General features: G+C 39.9%; 1 protein-coding gene across 3 annotated transcripts in view; it reads right to left on the reverse strand.

The window, feature by feature from the left end:
• Positions 1-17793, reverse strand: part of NEK10 (NIMA related kinase 10) — a 215596-nt gene extending 197803 nt beyond the window's left edge. For all 3 annotated transcript variants that reach the window (XM_032861000.1, XM_032860999.1, XM_032860998.1), the window contains exons 1-3: positions 17745-17793; positions 662-772; positions 343-403 (exon numbers count right to left, since the gene is read on the reverse strand). In XM_032861000.1, coding sequence (XP_032716891.1) covers positions 343-403; positions 662-735 — 135 coding nt within the window. In that variant the 5' untranslated portion in view covers positions 736-772; positions 17745-17793. The remainder of the gene's footprint in view (positions 1-342; positions 404-661; positions 773-17744) is intronic.
• Positions 17794-20090: the final 2297 nt, after the last annotated feature.

Consider the following 20090-nt stretch of genomic DNA (forward strand, 5'->3'; position numbering starts at 1 on the left):
CAGTAATCAGTGCTTGGGAAAAAAATCAAATTCCCTAAAGCACCAAAGAGTCAAACACTGGGCATTCAATAGACTGAAGGGCTTTGGTAATTGGGACACATGGCAATAAGCAGAAAATAGAGCAGGGCCCAGCCATGAGAAGAGAATAAAAAGGCTATAGACCCTGAGACTTGGCAGAACCTAAACCAAGTATGAGAGAAACAGCCACATGAAGAGAAACAAGACATACTTAACAACTAAGAAACGCAGGTATATTATTGTTCATAAAAATGTTAAATCAATCCCTTTGGAAACATGTGAGTTCTCTTTTATTAATGCATGCACAGTCTTTAAAAACACTACCTGTTGTTTGCTTGACTGGACGTTCAAAAGGCAACGAAGTCTTTTAAGATCTGAATAGTCCCTAGAAGAAAGAAGAACACAATGTCAACCGACTGAAGATTCCCAGAGAACTGATGGCACTGCCCCTTTGAGGCTTGTTTCATAGATGGAAACCTACACACACTAAGCATTTCCTTTAGAACTCTAGAAATAATCAAACATTTCAGTAAACACCATAACCCAGAGTAACCATTGTCAAGGGTCTACTCTATTTCTCAAAAAGCCATTAAATCTTGTTGCTGGCCACTGTCTGAGATACTAATTATCAGGAAGGGGTTACCTGGTGGTGATTCCTTGCTGTTTTTTATCAGTTGATTTTTCTGTGGTCTTCACCTTTTTATCTTGATCAGGCATTGTAAAACATCAATGCCCCAGAATTAACATTGCATGCCTTTCAAAATAAACCAGAGGGGAAAACTTTAGTTGGGTTGTGTGTTCCAAAATAGTCTCAGGTCAAAAGTTACTTTATAGTACTTATTTAAATATGCAAAAGCTAACATTCATTTATAATACAACAATAAAAATGTTAACATGAGATTGGAAGAACAAATATTGTGAAAATGTCTATGCTACCTAAAGCAATCTACACATTTAATGCAATCCCTATCAAACCCCATCCATTTTTTTCAAAGAAAAAAATAATCCTAAAATTTATAAGGGACCAGAAAAGACCTCAAATAGCCAGAGGAATATTGAAAAAGAAAGCCAAAGTTGGTGGCATCACAATTCCAGACTTCAAGCTCTATTACAAAGCTGTCTTCATCAGACAGTATGGTACTGGAAGAAAAACAGACATATAGATCAATGGAACGGGATAGAGAGCCCAGAAATAGACCCTCAACTCTATGGTCAACTAATCTTCAACAAAGCAGGAAAGAATGTCTAATGGAATAAAGACAGTCTCTTCAACAAATGGTGTTGGGAAAATTGAACAGCCACATGCAGAAAAATGAAACTGGACCATTTCCTTACACCACACACAAAAATAGACTCAAAATGGATGAAGGACCTCAATGTGAGAAAGAAATACATCAAAATCCTGAGAAGAACACAGGCAGAAACCTCTTCGACCTCAGCCACAGCAATTTCTTCCTAGAACATCGCCAAAGGCAAGGGAAGGAAGCAAGGGGAAAAATGAACTATTGGGACTTCATCAAGATCAAAAGCTTTTGCACAGCAAAGGAAATAGTTAACAAAACCGAAAGACAACTGACAGAATGGGAGAAGAGATTTGCAAACGAGATATCAGATAAAGGGCTAGTATCCAAAATCTATAAAGAACTTATCAAACCGAACACCCAAAGAACAAATAACCCAATCAAGAAATGGGCAGAGGACATGAACAGACATTTCTGCAAAGAAGACATCCAGGTGGCCAACAGACACATGAAAAAGTGTTCCACAGCACTCAGCGTAAGGGAAATACAAATTAAAACCACAGTGAGATACCACCTCACACCAGTCAGAATGGCTAAAATTAACAAGTCGGGAAATGACAGATGCTGGCGAAGTTGCAGAGAAAGGGGAACCCTCCTACACTGTTGGTGGGAATGCCAGCTGTTGCAACCACTCTGGAAAACAGCATGGAGGTTCCTCAAAAAGTTGAAAATAGAGCTACCCTATGACCCAGCAATTGCACAACTGGGTATTTACCCTAAAGATACAAATGTAGTGATCTGAAGGGGCACATGCACCTGAATGTTTATAGCAGCAATGTCCACAATAGCCAAACTATGGAAAGAACCTAGATGTCCATCAACAGATGAATGGATAAAGAAGAGGTGGTATATATATACAATGGAATACTATGCAGCCATCAAGAGAAATGAAATCTTGCCATTTGTGATGACATGGATGGAACTAGAGGGCATTATGCTTAATGAAATAAATCAATCGGAGAAAGACAACTATATTATGATCTCCCTGATATGAGGAAGTCGAGAAGCAACATGGGGGGGTTTGGGGGATAGGAAAAGAATAAATGAAACAAGATGGGATCAGGAGGGAGATAAACCATAAGAGACTCTTAATCTCACAAAACAAACTGAGGGTTGCTGGGAGGATGGGAGGGAGGGATAGGGTGGCTGGGTTAGGGACATTGGGGAGGGTATGTGCTATGGTGAGTGCTGTGAAGTGTGTAAACCTGGCGATTCACAGACCTGTACCCCTGGGGCTAATAATATATGTTAATTTAAAAAAATGGAAAAAAAATGTTAACATGAGTAGCATTTCAGGACATCTGGGTGGTTTAGTTGGTTGAATGTCTGACTAGGTATCAGCTCAGGTCTTGGGATCGAGCCCCGCATTGGGCTCTGTCCTCAGTGGGAAGTCTGCTTGAGATTCTCTCTCCCCTTTTTCTTCTGCCCCTTCTCCTTTTTCCAAAATAAATAAGAAAATCTTTAAAAAAAAAATGAGTAGCATTTATGATTTATCATTCAAAGGCCTTCAGATACATTTAGGACACAGTTTAAAGGTATAGTAGCCCCAGAGTTTCTGTTCTCTGAGTCACCCTTGTTTTCAAATATTCTGACCAATTGTTCCAACAAACACACTATTCTTCTTGTGAGGAAAAGTGCCCCCATTGGGGTTTTCCAAAATATATATCTATAAGCAAATACCTGGAGCCCAACTAATGCCTTTATGCCCTCTTACTTGTCTTCTCGACAAGTATCCTTAACTATATGCTTCTAATTCCAGGGGTTCCTCCCTCATCATGGGTCATCTGCCTAAGAGCCCAAAGAAAACCCCACCCACCTGTCAATAGCATTACAGTGTCAAAGGTAAACACAAAACTTCACTGGATCTCCAGAATTCCTAAAGCTTCCAAACTGCCACCTGATCCCCAGGTGGGTCAATGGCAGTCACAAGTTCTTCAGCAAGAATTGGGCCAGTCTTGCACAGCCCCTACACTCACTCAACCCCCCTGTCAAAAACAAGCCAACAGGCCCAAAATGGAGTCACTTATGCTAATCCCCAGGTAACCAAATCTAAGTACATTTTTAGCCCTCCCAGATATGAACACTTAAACAAGCCAAGCAGGAATGATCAGATCAGCATTAGCTAAATAATCTGCCTGATAAACCCATGTTACCCTTTAGGGAAAAGTAATCTTGCAATAGTCTACTTTTTGACTAGCATTACTTCCTTGTTCCTGCTCCTTTCTGCCTATGAAGCTCCTCAGAGTTCCTTCCTATCTGCTAGAATGGATGTTGTCTAATTCATGAATCACTGAATAAAGTCAATAAGATCTTTAAAATTTACTCAGCTGAAGTTTGTTTTCAAACAATCTGGACAGTTAGTCTGGCCAGTCTGGGAATACAACCCAATAGGCATTTCCATCTTCTAGATAAGCTTTGTAGTCATCATGGCCACCCTTCCTAGGGTAAATTTTAATACTATTTCCCACTCCCACTCAAAAGCTAAGTAAGAGACAAGGCAGATTACTTAACCATTGAACAGAAAACTATTTATTTGTCTTTTTTTCCTTAATCAATTTCTGATTCAATTGTTTTAATTTCCAGACTAAAAATAAACAAATAAAAAGCTGAAGACAGCCTTACTTTCAGTTACATAGCAAATACAAAATTAAATACGCTATTGGTTTAATTTGATTGGATGTAAAATTTTCCAACTGTGCTTTAATGTCACAGCTTGACTTCAGAGTTATTTTCAGGCATGAGAAAGCATGTATTATTGTCTTATAATTGCATGCCTCAATGTATTGTGAAATCGAAGGTCAATTCCAAGTGTTTCGGAGATATTTAAAGGTAAAAGGAATGTGCCAATAGGTGTTTCACTGCAACAGAATGGAGTGAAACTTTATTTTGTGAAATGAACAAAGTTTATGTAAGGATTAAAAAATTATTTTTCCAGTAGAGTAGTCATATTTATAATAAAGAGTTGAGCTGGAATTATCAGTTGGGGACCAAGGCTCTCTTCACAGAAGAACATCAAGAAAAGCACAAAAATAGTATTTTAGGACTGGGCTTAGGACATAACACTAGGGATTCGTACAATCAAGAAATATTTACTGAACATTTACTATGTCCAATCTCAGCCTGAAAACTGTTAAAGGTAAAGCAGGCTATCACAGGCATATGATACTCCCACAAGCAAGTAAAAATCCACTTAATGACTTCAAACTATGTTTTGTGACGTACTCAGAGATTGATTTCACTTTCACTTTTCTATAAAAGAAAGAAAGAAGAAGGAAGGGAAGGAGGGAGGACGAGAAGGATGGAAGAAGGGAAGAAGGGATGACACAGGCGATCTGCAAATAATTTTTAAAAGCAAAAGAGCCAAGTGCTTCTTATATATGGATATTAAAATGCCCCCAAGGTTCTAAAATAAATGGAAATCCAGTCAAAATTAATAGAATCTGATTTTACTTTTCCCTCAAGGACAGAGGGAAAATTCCACATAGACACATCAGCCTGCTGGCCTCCAATTCCTGTGCAAACCATAGCTACAGACTGTGTTAGAAGTAGGAAATGAAAGCCACAAGGATTAGCATATGAAAATGTGTAGAAAAGCTTCTGCCAGAAGGAGAGCATATCTAGCCAGATCATACCCTACTAAATACCCCATCTTATTCCCCTGTTTAATCTGCATAATTTGATTGACCCAATGTGTGAACAGGAAATAATCATCTAATAGTTTTATCAGTTTAAGATTAATGTCTACTCTGTGAGCTGGAAAAGTGAGAATAGATAACTCTCTGGGAATGTTTCACTTAATTAAACAGTAAACAAATCGACAGGAATCAGTAGAAACAGACAATTGCCTTCAGATAAAAAACAAAATCCTTTCCACTTGATGGCTGTTAAAACGGAAACTATTCAGAAGAAAACTTCGAGAAGTTGAGAATACTCTGAAATATTTCATCTAATCCCATTTTAAATCAACAAAAACAATCACATTATACCAATGGTTATAATCCAAAACTGGGGATGGGGGAAAGCAGCTCGCATCTTAACTTGCCCAGATGCAGAATACTTACTGAGGAGGTGTTCTCCAGAGAAGTTAAGCAAGGATGCTACCTAGAGCAAAAGCTCTCCAGAGGGGCAGCCTCGGTGTGATTCCAAGGGGAGCTCCAGAGTGCAGATTATGTCTCAGGACTGTCTAAACTTGAGGGAAGGGAGCAGACTTTCATGTTCCTGTTTAGTCTTTAGTCATTGGTTAGGCGTCCTCAAGGGAGATCATAACCCCCCAAACACTCTTGTCTGGGGGTAAAGGAACTCTACAAGCTTGGGGGGAGTCCTCCAAAAAAGAGACACAGGAACTGGCTGTAAGAAGCAAAGGAATATTGAAGCCAACACCTAGCACACAAATAGTCCTAAGGGATGGGAGAGGCTCTCAGTAGGACACCCATGTCATTCGCTGTGATCACCAAACCCAGTGGGAGAGTTGTGGACGATGAGGATGCAAGAACCTTGCTGGGGATACACATTGAACACAGCCTCAAGTTTCCCTTCTTTGCTTGACCTCTCCAGGACTTTCACTTCTCTGATCCCTCTACTCTTTCCCTCTTGCTCAACTTCACTTCAGCCCTACTGGCCTTCTCCCTGGCTCATGAACATGGCAAACCCATTCCTGCTCATAAGCTTTGGCCCTTGGCACTTGCCACTTGCTCTTCCTCTCTCATTCCCAGGCTGGCTCCTTCATGTCACTGAGGTATCTGCTCTGATGTCCCCTCCTTGGTGCGGGCTCTTCTGATGAACTTACGCAACCTATTTACCCCCACAGACGCATCCTTACCACATCACCCTGTTTCATCTCCTTCTGAAGATCATCAACATCAGAAATATTCTTGTCCATTTATTGGTTTTCTTGCACTAGATCCTAAGGCCCACATGAACAGAAACTGTATCTGCTTTACACACAAATACATCCCCCACACGCCGAATAGCACATGGCACAGTACAGGCACAGTATAAAAGCTCAAAAAATATATGTGTCATAATCTACAAGGAGTAGCGAAGGCATCTTTACCAATGTTCATGAAGTATTTGCTTTTTAACAACTATTTTAGGATTTTAGTATGAGAACCTCCTCTAACCCCCCAAACCTGATGTTCCTCCTCAGTGCCCCCAGGGCAGCTTGTACTCCCCACTTTGCAAACATGTGCACAAAATATTGCAATTGCATGATTACCTCATTAGACCAGGAACTGGACCTCCCTGGTTCACTTTTTTTTTGGGGGGGGGGGGCGCTATAGCTTAAAGCTTAGTTGGCTGGTTTGGGATTTTTTTTTTCTCTATTTTAATTCATTTAACATATAATGTGTTATTGCTTTCAAAGGTACAGGTCTGTGATTCGTCAGTCTTATATAAAACCCAGTGCTCATTACATCACATGCCCTCCTTAACGTTCATCACCCAGTTACCCCATCCGCCCACCTCTCTCCCTTCTAGCAACCCTCAGTTTTTTTCCTCTGTTTAAGAGTCTCTTATGGTTTCATCTTGTTTTCTCCCTCTCTGGTTTCATCTTGTTTTATTTTTTCCTCTCTTCCCCTCTGATCTGTTTTGTTTTTTAAATTCCACATACCAGTGAGATAATACGATAATTGTCTTTTTCTGATTGACTCATTTCGCTTAGCATAATACCCTCTATAGTTCCAAGGAAGGCAAACAACAAATATTTACTTTATAAAAAAAGAATGGACCAATGGATAAAAGAACTATTTAAAAAAAACAGACCTGTGTCATCACTCTTTCAATTTAAAAACCTTTCATAGAGCTTCCTCATAAATCAAATCAATGGATGGATATTTGTCATGTTATAATAATCTTGAACATGCTTGGGAATTAGCAGTCTTGAGGAGAGAAATTAGAGTTCCATATAATATAATATTCATGAACAGTGCTTTTCATGTGACCTATGAAGTTTCTTTTTCTTTTTAATTTGCAATCTATTATAGGCCAATACTTGTGGTCCATATCCTGTTCGACAAGGTAAGTCAGCTCGGATCACGTGGTTGGATGTCATAGCAATGTTGAATTGCTGTCAACATTTCGAAACACTCTCAATTTTGTACTATCTCTTTGTGGACCAATAACATATTAGTCTGAAGACCACCCGAATGGCCTAGAAAACTGAAGTCTCTCCTTTCAAATAGCAATGTTGTTTCCATAGCAACCCTAGATGATTCTCTGAGAACCACTGCCCCAAGTTCAGAGCCTGCAAGGACTGAGTAGTTGTGCGTTCCAGGACAACTAGAAGAGGGTGAGAGGGAGCCCAGAAGAGGAGAACCGTGGCTGAGAAGTTAGGGCTGAACCTGGGCTCCCCACTTAAGTCAGAGCAGTCCCACTTCACTGGGGTTCTGTGTACAGTTTCATTTCAGAAACAAAATGCTAAAAACAAAAAAAGATAGCCACTGACTTTTCTAACATTTATTTTACAGATGAGATGAGGCCAAAGAAATTATAATACTAGGCACATAAATAATTATGTTCAGGTGGATTTTCCCTTGAAATTCTAAGTGGGAAAGCTGAAATTTAGTAATTTTTTCTTTTAAAAAGGGAGGGGGCACAGAAGTGAAAGATTATATACAAAATCCTGTGCATATTACTTAAAGAACAGAAATTTTCAGTATCTTTCATTTGCACATTTCAGCCATGGGACCCAAATACTATCACAGAAGGGTGAGAAAGGATCTTTCCACGCCTCATGGGATAGAGAAACGGGTTTGGTGTTTACAGCCCTGGTCAAGTACAGACAAAATCACAGTACTGACTCACTGTTGAATTTTTTTAATCCATTTTAAAGAGACTCTGAAAGTAATTCTTATCTTCTATTATCGTTTGAAATGTGGGTTAATGCTAAAAGAAGTCCCCAGAGACACACACCTCATTTGCTCATGATCTCTTGGTAATTGCAAGGTAAACACCTATGACAGAGAAAGAAATCCATGCTATGATAAAATTACCTAATTGTCTGTAATTAATCTAAATTGTACAATATAAACCCACTAACTAGATAACAAGGTATTTGTAATACAGTTTTCAGATTCTCTACCCAGAAATTCTTTTTTATTCCACAGTTTCCTTAGCTGTTCAGAAGATCCTTAAATGGCCTCATCTTTACTGAAGATGAAACAGAAAACCATTTGATTCATGATAGGAAATAGCTCCAAATCCCACTAATACTTTTTTTTTTCTTATTAATCACTTCGGTGATTAAGTATTTACTTTATTTACTACATTTATCAATGGTTGAGAAAAAAAAAGCACTTAAAAGTAAAAACAGTAAGCGTGTTTAACATGACTCCAGTTAATCACCACTTTGGCTACATCAGGCTTATTATTTTGAAAAAGCACTAAAATAAACTGTTATGAAGCTTACCACAAAAGGAAGTTCTAACTTCCTTGTACCGACAAAAGGGAGTCCTTATTTCCTTTGATGAATGACAGTTAACCTCCATATCAGATTACAAGTTACAGATCTGTCTGTGCTCAAGTACACATTAAAGAAACTGAGAGAATTTTCAGCCCCATAACTATCTGGCAATGCAAAACAAAAAATCATTTCTCTAAGTCCTTTACTGTAGATTTTTTTTTCTCAATATTCCCTTAATAGTGGTCCTTTGAAAACAAAGTGTGTCAAAATGCATTAGTTAGGTGTTAATTTCTTAATCTTGATAATTGTGCCATAGTCATGCAAGATGCTAACACTGGGGGGGAGCTGAGTGAAGGGTAGGTGTGAACTCACTATACTACTTTTGCACCTTTTATGTAAGTCCAAAATTACTTCAGGAAAAACAAAATACATTGGCCGCTTGAGCAGTTTATTTAGTTAAAGTGCCATGAGAATAGAGAAAGTGTCTCCTTTTTACAAAGAATAATCACACTTAATCTCACAGAGATATGGTGCTTGGTCTTTTCAAACTGGTTGTGTTTTAGAAAACAATATACCCTGCACAGAAAGTGTCAAGTTAGATGGGTCAAATAACTGGAAAATAAAACATGCACCACACACACACACACACACACACACACACACACACACACACCTTGAAAGTAAAGTGATCTAAAAGTCAAGGAACTCCTGTAAGAAACATGACTTGCTTATACCTGTACCTATTACAGCTCAAAAAGGGAGTCGGCTTCTCTAAACTGTGGACTTGATTTTATCCCTAACGTTACACTGTAATTGTTCTTCAGTGGGAAATAGGTGTGGAGCCAGCCGAACAGAAACAGTTGTTCTATGTAAAAACCATAGAGAATATCTGATGTGAGGGTGTCTAACACCTTCCAGGCCCAGGAACAGTATGTAAATGCATGCCAGGCATAGAGTAGATCCAGTCAGAGCTTCAGTCAAACCTGAGGAGGCATACCCTCTCTAAAGGGATTTAAACTCACATTAAAAATGAAGCAAATCAAAACTCCTGCACGGGACAAATAAAACGGATCTATAGGCCATGGGTTGAAGATCATGATTCCGTACCCTTCATTTAGCCAAAGAGGAGACTGAGGCCCAGAGAGATAAAAGGTATCCATGGCCACAAAGCACCTTTAAAAGAACGGAGCCCACCCAGTACACTTCTGTGGTCTAAATCTTAATGGCAAGCTCTGGGTAGATGGGAAAGGGAGGACTTGTTGACATTGGCCCTTAGCCGAGGGCAAAGGGTGATCTAATAGCAACTGATGCTTGCATAACTTCACTTCCTGGACCCTGGGGTGCTCGCAAACATCCATTCATTCATCCGGCCTCACTCATGTGAAACAGGTAGGCGGTGTATTTTCATATCACCATGCAGAGGAAAACAAAGACACAGTTGCTACAGAACCTCCACTGGCAGGACTACATCCCCAGCTAAAGGTCAAGTATTATCAGGGCCTTGCTCCTGAGGAGTAGAGTTGACACCTTCCTTGTGCAAATCGTTTATACTTTAAACAATTTTCTGTCTTATATTCAAACAAGCAATTGAAGATATAAAGAATAAAAAATTCCAATTGTATTCTGTCTCCCACTCACTCCCACAAGTATTTATTGACATCTGCTATATGTTAGACACTTCTTTAAGACTTTGCCTTCAGGGCACCTGGGTGGCTCAGTTAGTTAAGCAACTCGGGTCATGATCCTAGAGTCCCAGGGTCAAGTCCCACATCAGGGAGTCTGCTTCTTCTGACCCTCCCCCCTCTCATGCCCTCTCTCATTCTCTCTAGGAGGAATAAATAAAATCTTAGGGGGGAAAAAAAAAGATTTTGCCCTCATTTTCCTGTGACCAGTACTAAACCAAGTTGGACTGCAGGTGCTGCTCCAAAATCAACTAAAGTATGTGGCAAGAGACACCATTATAGTTTTCTTCTTTTGAAGCTTTATTCCTGTTCAAACTTATACTTTCTTGGAAAAGGAAATAGCTGCAGGTATGAATATGGTTTCTATGGATCCCTCCACTGCCACTACATAATGATATTTGTGATATGACTGTGTTCACGCCTTGGGTGGCTGCTGACCCAAACCTACTCAGGACATAGTTTGTCATATATCTGTGTTAAAACAAGTGAAACCAGAGACCCATATATTAAGCAGTGATATTGAAAATAAAAGGAAAAAAAGGCCCAGATGATATGAGGGGGAAATTTATATTAACCAATCAATGAAAGTAACTTAAGTAGCACACCAAGTTTCTCTTTTCTCATCGACCCCAAACACAGCAAGATTACATTCTGTTCTCTGTTTTTGTGTGTAAGAGAAAGGTGACAATTATATTCATTCATTCCTTCCTTCAAAAAGTAATTATTGATCCCCTCATATATGCCAAGCACTGAGGATACTGCACTGAATAAGACATGGTCAAAATGTATTCCCCCAAAGTTAACCATCATGGTAATAAATCACGATAACAAATGAGTCCTGGTGATAATAAATAAATATGGACTGAGCCCAACACCCTAGACCTTCTAAGGGTGAAGAGAACAAGTAAACACATTGATGTTCAAAACAACTGGAGGCACTATAAAAAACTAGAAGTACTTTTAAGCCATAAAATTCAATTACATTTCATCTAGTAACACTTTGTTTTAAGTGCATTTTATTATTTACTATAGTCTGAATGTGCACGAGACACTTCTGGGCGCTGCAAAAAAGAATCTATGCACATCTCAGTATGTGTAAGAAGTCCTAAGTACATAGGTCAAACAATATGAAACTACTGCTATTGGACCTTAAAGTGGGGGGGAGGGATTTCTTGTGGTATAGGCTATTACAAGGGACTAAATAAGAATACTAGGAATGTCAAAAAGCAGAGGAAGTTAACTTCTAAAGGAGATTATAAATCAAATGAATTTGGGGGAAGGAAGATCACTGTGGGCTGAAAAGTCATGGAAAGGCTGGGGACGTGAAGAAGGTCCAGAAAGATGGGTAGGGCTTGTGAAGAACTTTTTAGAAGAGTGAATGAATAAAGGGATGGAGGCAAAATCCTGGGAGTGGTCTGGGGAGACAGCAAGTAGATTAGTTGAACTGGAGCTGAGGAATGTGGAGAGAGGTGGATGTTGGTACATGGATGAGTGGTAGCCTCTAAGTCTACAGCCACCTTATGGAACAAAATAGTCACAGATAATCTCAAAATACAGCACTTTGGTATGAACATCAGAAAAAAATGGCACCTTTTTCTTCCTCACCCCCTTAGTTTTTTGGCCATTAAATCCTATTTTTCTATCATTTCTAATATGGTCTCTATCGGTTCACTTCTTTCCACTCTCATAGCCAACACCCTCATCTCCCTCATCACTCACCTAAACTACAGCCATCCATTCCTAAGCAGTCCCTCAACTTCCATTTACTCTCTCTGCCCAACAACATGGAATCCACTCCTCACAAAGCTACAAAAGCAACCATTTTTATGGACAACTCTGACCAGTTAAGCCTTTGTGGGCTTTCCATTTCTCTTGAGGTAACAAAAATTAACAAGGCCTATGAGGTGTTCCATGGGATGATGCTTCTGCCTTGCCAGTTCCACACCTGACCCCTGAATCCCTGCTCTAGAGCGGGTTCTGCTGGAAACCCCGGGATCTCTATTTCTGGACTCAAGGAACAAATTGATACGGGAAGACCTGAAAGACTCATCTCTCGTGTCTCAACTTACACGTCCATTCTTTAAGGTAATTTCCACTGGCATCCTCAATGGGGCCACAGCTTCACCAGGCACTGCCTTGCAGCTCTTAATAAAGGGGAAGATTGCGGCAATAATCCAATAAATACACGTGTCTGTCTCCTCTAGTTACTACAAACTAGTCAGGGATAGGGATGGCAGCCCACTCACTCATCCCCAGCATCCAGCACAGCATTGCTAGTTTATAACAAAGGTATTCGACAAATGGTTGCTGAATGAATGAATGAAAAAGTCCCAAGTGAAACAGGATTGGGAAGCTCCATGTATAACTGGAGAATCACTAAGTATGGGGAATAAAGATAATGGGGACAAAACTATCAGCAAATAATACGTTTGCCACTATTGACCAGGATCCAGATGTTACAGAATATTGATTTGACAAAGACCTCATAAACACAAGGAAGCCACAAAGTAACTGTTATTCATGTTAGACATGGACTACCTCGAGTATACAGGAACAGGACAAAACCATCTCCTAAAGATGAGTATTCACATGTATGTCAAGTGTAGCACATATGTGGACATTCTAAGAATGTCACATGTTCTCAAATACTTCACAGGTTTGAGCATGTGAATTCTTCTGGTTACACCACTGAGAGGTAGTCCCAAGTAGTAATGGTGGTGGATGAGACCTGGTTTCCATGTGTGCCTGCCACGTGACCTCAGATAGTTCCAGGATCTCTCTGATTAGTAGTTTCTTCATTCGCCACAAAATAGAAATAACAGTATACCCTATCATAAAGTGGTGGTTGGGATTAAATAAAGCAAAACCCCTTCAGCACTGTCAATAGCTATAGAAATGTAAGTAATTGTTATTATGATAGCTGTTTGTAAATATTGTCATGGGTAATATTACTTGTTACTTCAATCTGAAGAACCTGTCATGCTCATTTTTAATCATTTGTGTACATATGCTGACTTTGATTCATTGATAACAAATATTAGACAGAAAATGAGAAAAAAAGTTTTATTTTCAAAATCAAAAATAGTCTCGATTTTAATTTTTTTAATATAATATTATTCAAGGTTTACTATAATAAGCATTTTGGTATATTCATTTAATCCTCAAAACGATCCTATGAGGTGGGTAGTGTTAGATCTCCAACTTACAGAAGAAGGAACTGAGGCACTGAGAAGCTAAGTAACTTGGCCAAGATCTCTTATCTAGTAATAAAACAACAGTAATAAGAGCAAATGTTTACCTGGTGCATGCCAGGGCCACGCTCAGTGCTTTCCGTACCTTAACTCGTACAAGTCTCCTAACAAATCTGGAAGGCACCTACCATTATTGTCCCCTTTCACACATGAGTGAACTGAGGCCCACAGAGATTAAGCAATGTGTCCCAGGTCAATACAGCTGGTAACTAGCATTACAGGAATTTAAAGCCAAAAAGAGCCTTCCCTGTTAATCTAATGCTTTAATAACTCTCATTTATTGGTGGAAATTTTCCAGCTGTTAGCCTAAGTGAATTTTCTAGACAAATGTTTACCATTTTAATAATCAAATATTACTTCCTATACACTTCTCTGAAACTTTCAGGAACAATACACTAAACACTGTGTAACTTTTTCCTATTGCCCTATTATTGCCCAGGGTCAATATTATGGCTGCTGTGCTTTCTCCATTCTGCCTCCAGTTTTTATTTTAACTTTCATTAGGAGGGTTTTTTAGTTTCTTTTCCAGATGCGAGCCAGTCAATTGTCATTTTGTCACTGTGACTTTGCTAAGGGCTGTGACGCTAGCACCCAGGTCAGTTATAATTATCCCCAATGGAAGATTTAATAAACCCCAAGTTGGACTTAGGTGTATGACCTTTATTATGACTATTGAAATTTCAGCTGAAATGAGGGTAAGACTGACCTCTAGATAAGCATGAGTAATGATAAGAAATCATCTATTTTAGGCAATGTTCATTTTCATGGGTTTTTAAAATCATTGCACATGTCACCCAGATACAAGTATGTTTAATGTTCACTTTCCTATGGAAATAGACCAAGTCTTTCAAAAATATAAGACTCATTTCCAAATCCAAGCCACACAATCTGTCCCTAGGCAGACACTTTCTATCCCCTTACCCTGCTTTATTTTTACCTGTTTACTTGTCTCCCCCCCACCCCAAGAAATACAAATAGCTACATTTACATGGTACTTCCCATGTACCCATCAGAGTTATAAGAAATTTGTCGATATGGATTCATGTAATAAAACCACTCCATTTTACGGGAAACTGAGGTGCAAAAAAATGAAATAACTTGCCAGAGGTCCCACATTGGGCAGTGGGGCAGCTGGCATTTGAACCCAGATAATCTGGAATGAGATTTTGTGTCCTCTGGACCCTGATCTACTATCCCTGAGAATATAAATTCTAAAGGAATAGTGACATTGTTTTGTTCACTGCCAAACATCGAGATGCTCAATAAATATTTATTAACTCTGTGAATGACCTTCTAGGTCCTCTCTGCCTATCTAAGTGCTTAAACTCAGTTCACTCTAACTTTGACCTCAAAGATGAGCTGGCTCTGACTAGCAGAGCAACATTTCTGGCCCTTTCTTTCACCTACTTTATGGGTTATAGTTTCTTTTGACCCACCTTACCTGGCATGGTGCCCTGGACCAATCAGATGGTCAACAAATACTCATTGAGTGAATGAGTGTCTTACCTTTTTGGGAGCTGTTGACAATACACCAAAGCTGGTGATCAAGTAAGATAGTGTGAACAAGTAGGAGGAGGAGGTCCTAGAAATTGCACTTGAATGAATTAGAAGATTGATTTGTACCTTCTGTGGGCTGACCATGGAAGTTTCACAATTCTCACACTCAGTGTTACTTTTTCTTTTTTGTTAAAACCTTTTTTAGGGCAGCTCTGGTTTACAACAAATCTGAGAGGAAGTTACAGAGGTTTCTCATCCACCACCCGCTCCCACACCTGCATAATCTCCCCTATTAACAGTATCACTCACTAGAATGGTACTTTTTATACCGAGAATGAACTACATCGGTATATCATGATCACCCAAAGTCCACAGTTTACCTTAGGGTTCACTCTTGGTGTTGTACATTCTATGGGTTTGGACAAATGCATAATGAGATGTATCTATCACTATAATATCATCTGGTATTTCCACTGCCCTAAAAATCCTCTGTTCTCTGTCTATCCATTTCTCCCCAACTCCCAACCCCTGGCAACTGCTGATCTTTTTACTGTCTCCAAAATTTTGCCCTTTCCAGAATGTCATATTGTTGAATTCACACAATATGCAGAATTCAGATTCTTTTCAGATTGGCCTCTTTCACTTAGTGATATGCATTTAAGGTTCTTCCATGTCTTTCCGTGGCTTGATGGATCACTTCTTCTTAGCACTGTATAATGTTCCATTATCTAGCTGTATCACAGTTTATCCATTCACCCACTAAAAGATATCTTGGTTGTTCACAAATATTGGCAATTGTGAATAAAACTGCTATAAACAACCATGTGAATATTTCAATTTTTTAAACATGTAAAAATTTACTAAGTATAAGGCACTGTGCACTTGATATGAATTGTTCACATTTAGTCTTTAAGACAATCATGTGAGATGGGTACTATCATCAGTGCACTGTACAGATAAAGAAGCTTATTGGAGGCTAAGTCATTTGCCATGGGCCACTGAGCTAAAATGCTGTAGCCAGGATGCAAATCCATGTATCTCTGACTCCAAAGCTTTTCTCTTGCAACCTATGCTGTACTCCCTATTTCCCACTTGAAACCCATGCCATGTAATAACAACCACCCTTATACTAATGATGAAAGATAGACTCTGAGGTGAAGTAGTTTGCAATCACCAAGGATCTTGAAATCTAAGTAAAATTTATAAATTCACTATTCATATTTTATAAATAAAAGCTTCACTGGCCAGATTATTTCAGACTTTTCTGGAACCAAAAAAGGGTGTCATGAAAAGTAATGGCTTCTCATTTTAGAGATTCATTCGCTTAACCAGTATTTGTTGAGCTCCTGGTATGGGCATGATACTGTGAGAGATACAGCAAACACTGAGTAAGATAAATGTAGCCTCTGCCTTCACAAATAATGTCTAGAGAAGAGAAGAGAAAAGTAATGAGGCAACACGAAGAGCAAGACTGGAGAATGAGAATAGGGCTGGGGAGGGTGCAAAAAGTGGAGTCCATTGTGGGCAGTATGAACAACAGATGAAATTACTGCACGGGACAGAGACTGGCATGTTCTGGGAATGAGCAAGATGGAAATGCTGATGGGAGGCCTAACTAAAGAGCTGGAGTAGGATAATGCACAATCTTTGCAGGAAAAAAAAAAGGTATATATATATATATATATATATATATATATATATATATATATATTTTTTTTTTTTTTTTTGAGAGAGAGATCAGCCCAACTCTCCTGGGGAAAATGGTTCCAGACCAGAATCAGGGAAGCTGGATGGGTGCTGAGTTTAACCATGGAACTGGCAGAAATTTTAATATAGTGAGAATGGAGATGGTGATGTGGAAATTGGTTTGATGTCTATTAAGAAGCTACAAGCTTGATAATTGATGGAAATGCAGAAGAGGTGGTGTCAAAGACACTGCCCAGAATGTGATTTTAGTAACTGGATAGGTCTGCCCAAGATAGGGAACCCAAAGGTGTGGCAGTCTGGTGGGAGTGGAGGGAGATAGCTTCTAGGGTCACACAGCTGGGGAGTTAACTGGCAGGTGGATTTGGGGGTCTGGCGCTTCGTGAAGCAGTCTAGGCTGGAGGAGGACGCTTTCCAGTCATCGGCAGACCCGTGATGCGTGAAGGCGTGGAAGTGGACAGCCTCACCCACGTGGTGCAGAAAAGCAAAGAGGGCAGTCAAAGCAGCATCACAGAAAGGGAAGGCAGAAAAGCGATGCCTGTAAAGACTTTCATGAATGAGGCTGCAGAGGTATCGGGGAAGACTGGAAGAGACACATTCACGCTCCATATAACCAAAATAATTCCTTCATCGAACTGAAAGGGCCGTCAAACATCGTTGATTGCACCTGCCCACCATCCAGTCGCACGACACCAACCCTTCTGCTAAGAGACAGGCTCAGGGCGACTCGCCTATCCGCGACAGCCCGCACTCCCTGCCCCTGCCCCAGGGCGAGTGAAGCTGACTCCCGGAGGCTTCGGGCTGCTCCACAAGGACCTGTGGGCAACTCCTTGGAGACCCTGCCTCAAACCGCGCGCCGGCGCAAAGGAACGCCCGCTCCTGCCCCACTCACCGCGCCAGAGGGGGAGAGCCCTCGTTCAGGCCAATTTCTGAATCTTCCTCATCGTTTCTGCTGCTGCCCCCGCGGCTCCGGATCGGGGGACCCGTCCCGCCCACCCACCCCCCAACCCACTCCCTGTCTCGGGGACACCACTGCCTGCTGCACCGTTGGTGCAAATCCTGCTTTAGGCCACCAACCGGCGCTGGCTGAACCAATGCCAACACCTCTTCTTCCGCTTCGCCGGGGCACCTCGGCCAATCAGAAACAGCCGTGCTGCGGCGTACCGAGCGCCATAGCGACGGGTGACACCCGCCTCGGGGTTGCCGTAGCAACCACAGAACGCGCAGGTTCTAGCCCCAAGGCTGCAGGCAGGAGAAGAGGAAAGTGGCCCTTCGGGCTGTGCTGGGTCCAGTTCATCCTGACCTAGAGCTACAAGCCTATGGGCAGGTTTCTTAAACCCTGTGCTTTTTTTTTTTTTTTTTTGGACTTGGTGTGTGCAACTTTTAGCATATGAAACAAAACGGGTGGGATGGAGCTGCTGCTTCTTAGGGTGCTTAGTTTCAAGAACTGCTATGGACTAAAAAAATCAATTCTCTTCCAAAGCAAATAGTTTGAAAGGATCAACGCTACACGCTACATAGCTTTCATATAGTGCGAACACATTTTCAGTTACTCAGGGGCACTCCATACCTCAGGCAATGACAATAGAGTGTTGTAAAAAAAAAAAAAAAGGGACTGGGCATTCAAGACGTCTGTATCTGTGTGGTTCACCTAGCATAGGCAAGTCTCTTCACCTTTTGTGAAATTCTGAAGCTTCTTGAGAAGAAGTTTGAATTGCATTAAAGTCAAAAAGATGAGTCACATTATGAAGCTTTAAAAAATGAAAAATATTCATGCTCATTTTATGCCAGACACTATTCCACGACATCCACTGAGAGTAATTATTTTTCATCCTAGTTTGGAATTGAAAATGGAGGTAGAAGTTTCCTAAGTCTCCCAGCTAGTTACTGGTGCACCTACTAAGTGCTAGAGTCAGGAAAGAATGTACACAGTTCTGTGTAGGTAGTACCTACAGTTTGAAACGAGAGCCCAGTCTTAACCACACTGATGCTCCAGATTTCTTCAAGTATAGGGTCTACCCGATCCCATCTTAATATTGCTCAAAATGACCACCGTGTGTCACTTCGTACAGTGACTACAGCTCCCAAAACTTGACTTAAAACATATACAATGAACTTTTCCCCGATGTGTTTCTGTATTGAATAGTAACGAAAAGCAGACCTAATGGGATAACAATTAAAAATATGTATTCTAACCTACAAGAACAAGGCTCCATTTTGGAAATGTAGAAAGGGGAAATGGAAGCGACTCAAGGAAATACAACAGAACTAATTTAACTTCAGAGAACATAAAGCCAGCAAGGTTAATGTTACCAATTGGAAAACAAAAGTTGAGTGATACAGAGTTGAAAAATGTCCTCTTAAAAACATTTTAAATATTTAGCTATGAGACAAAATGATTCCAATTACTTCTACCCTTCATCAGAATACTGAATGTGCTTTTTTTCTTTCTCTTTCTCAACAAAATGGTAAACTAATATTTTGGCCCTTCCTGAATAGAAGTGAAAGTTACATAGAAGATTCAGATGAAGGGCACTTGCCTCTCAAGAAGGAGTGACGAAGATCCATGCCCTGGGTGATGTTTGCTGAAGTTATGGCTTACGTGGTAGGGCTCAAACTTGGAAGACCTAACATCCATCCCCTTTTTTGTTTTCCAATACCCCTTCTACTATGCTGAAATGATTTCACAGACAATGTAAATTACATAGTTCAAAAGCAAAACAGAATGTCTTAACTATAACATAAAGAAAAAAATAAAATAAAATAAAAATAAAAGTAATGTAAACAGGCACCAAAATAGGTGTAAATTTTTAGGATTAACAAGAGGACAAAATCCCTTGCCCAAATTTCTAAAATACTCAGGACTGAAAAAGGGTATCTAAACATGCATGTACACACACTTTCACTAGAGGAATGAGAAAGATCCATAGACTGGCAGAAGGTGAGGACAATTTAAAGGAAAAGCAGAACTGAAAATGAGTCCAAAAGAGCAGCACAGAAACTGAAAGAAAGGTTTTCCAATCAGGAATGTTCTCATTCAAAGCCTAACAGAAGAAATGTAAATGTTAGTCATAGAAAGAATTAACTGATACTCAAGAGATCAGATATGCTTTAATGAGCAAGATAAAACAAAATGAGTAAGATTTCCTTTCCTCTCAACTTCTTAAAAAAAAAAAAAACAACAATAAACTCAAAGTTCTATACATGGGAATAATAAGTTGACAAAAAACTTTTTCTT

The sequence above is a fragment of the Lontra canadensis genome, unplaced genomic scaffold (assembly GCF_010015895.1).
Source record: "Lontra canadensis isolate GAN:19392208 unplaced genomic scaffold, GSC_riverotter_1.0 scaffold20, whole genome shotgun sequence".
NCBI lineage: Eukaryota > Metazoa > Chordata > Mammalia > Carnivora > Mustelidae > Lontra > Lontra canadensis.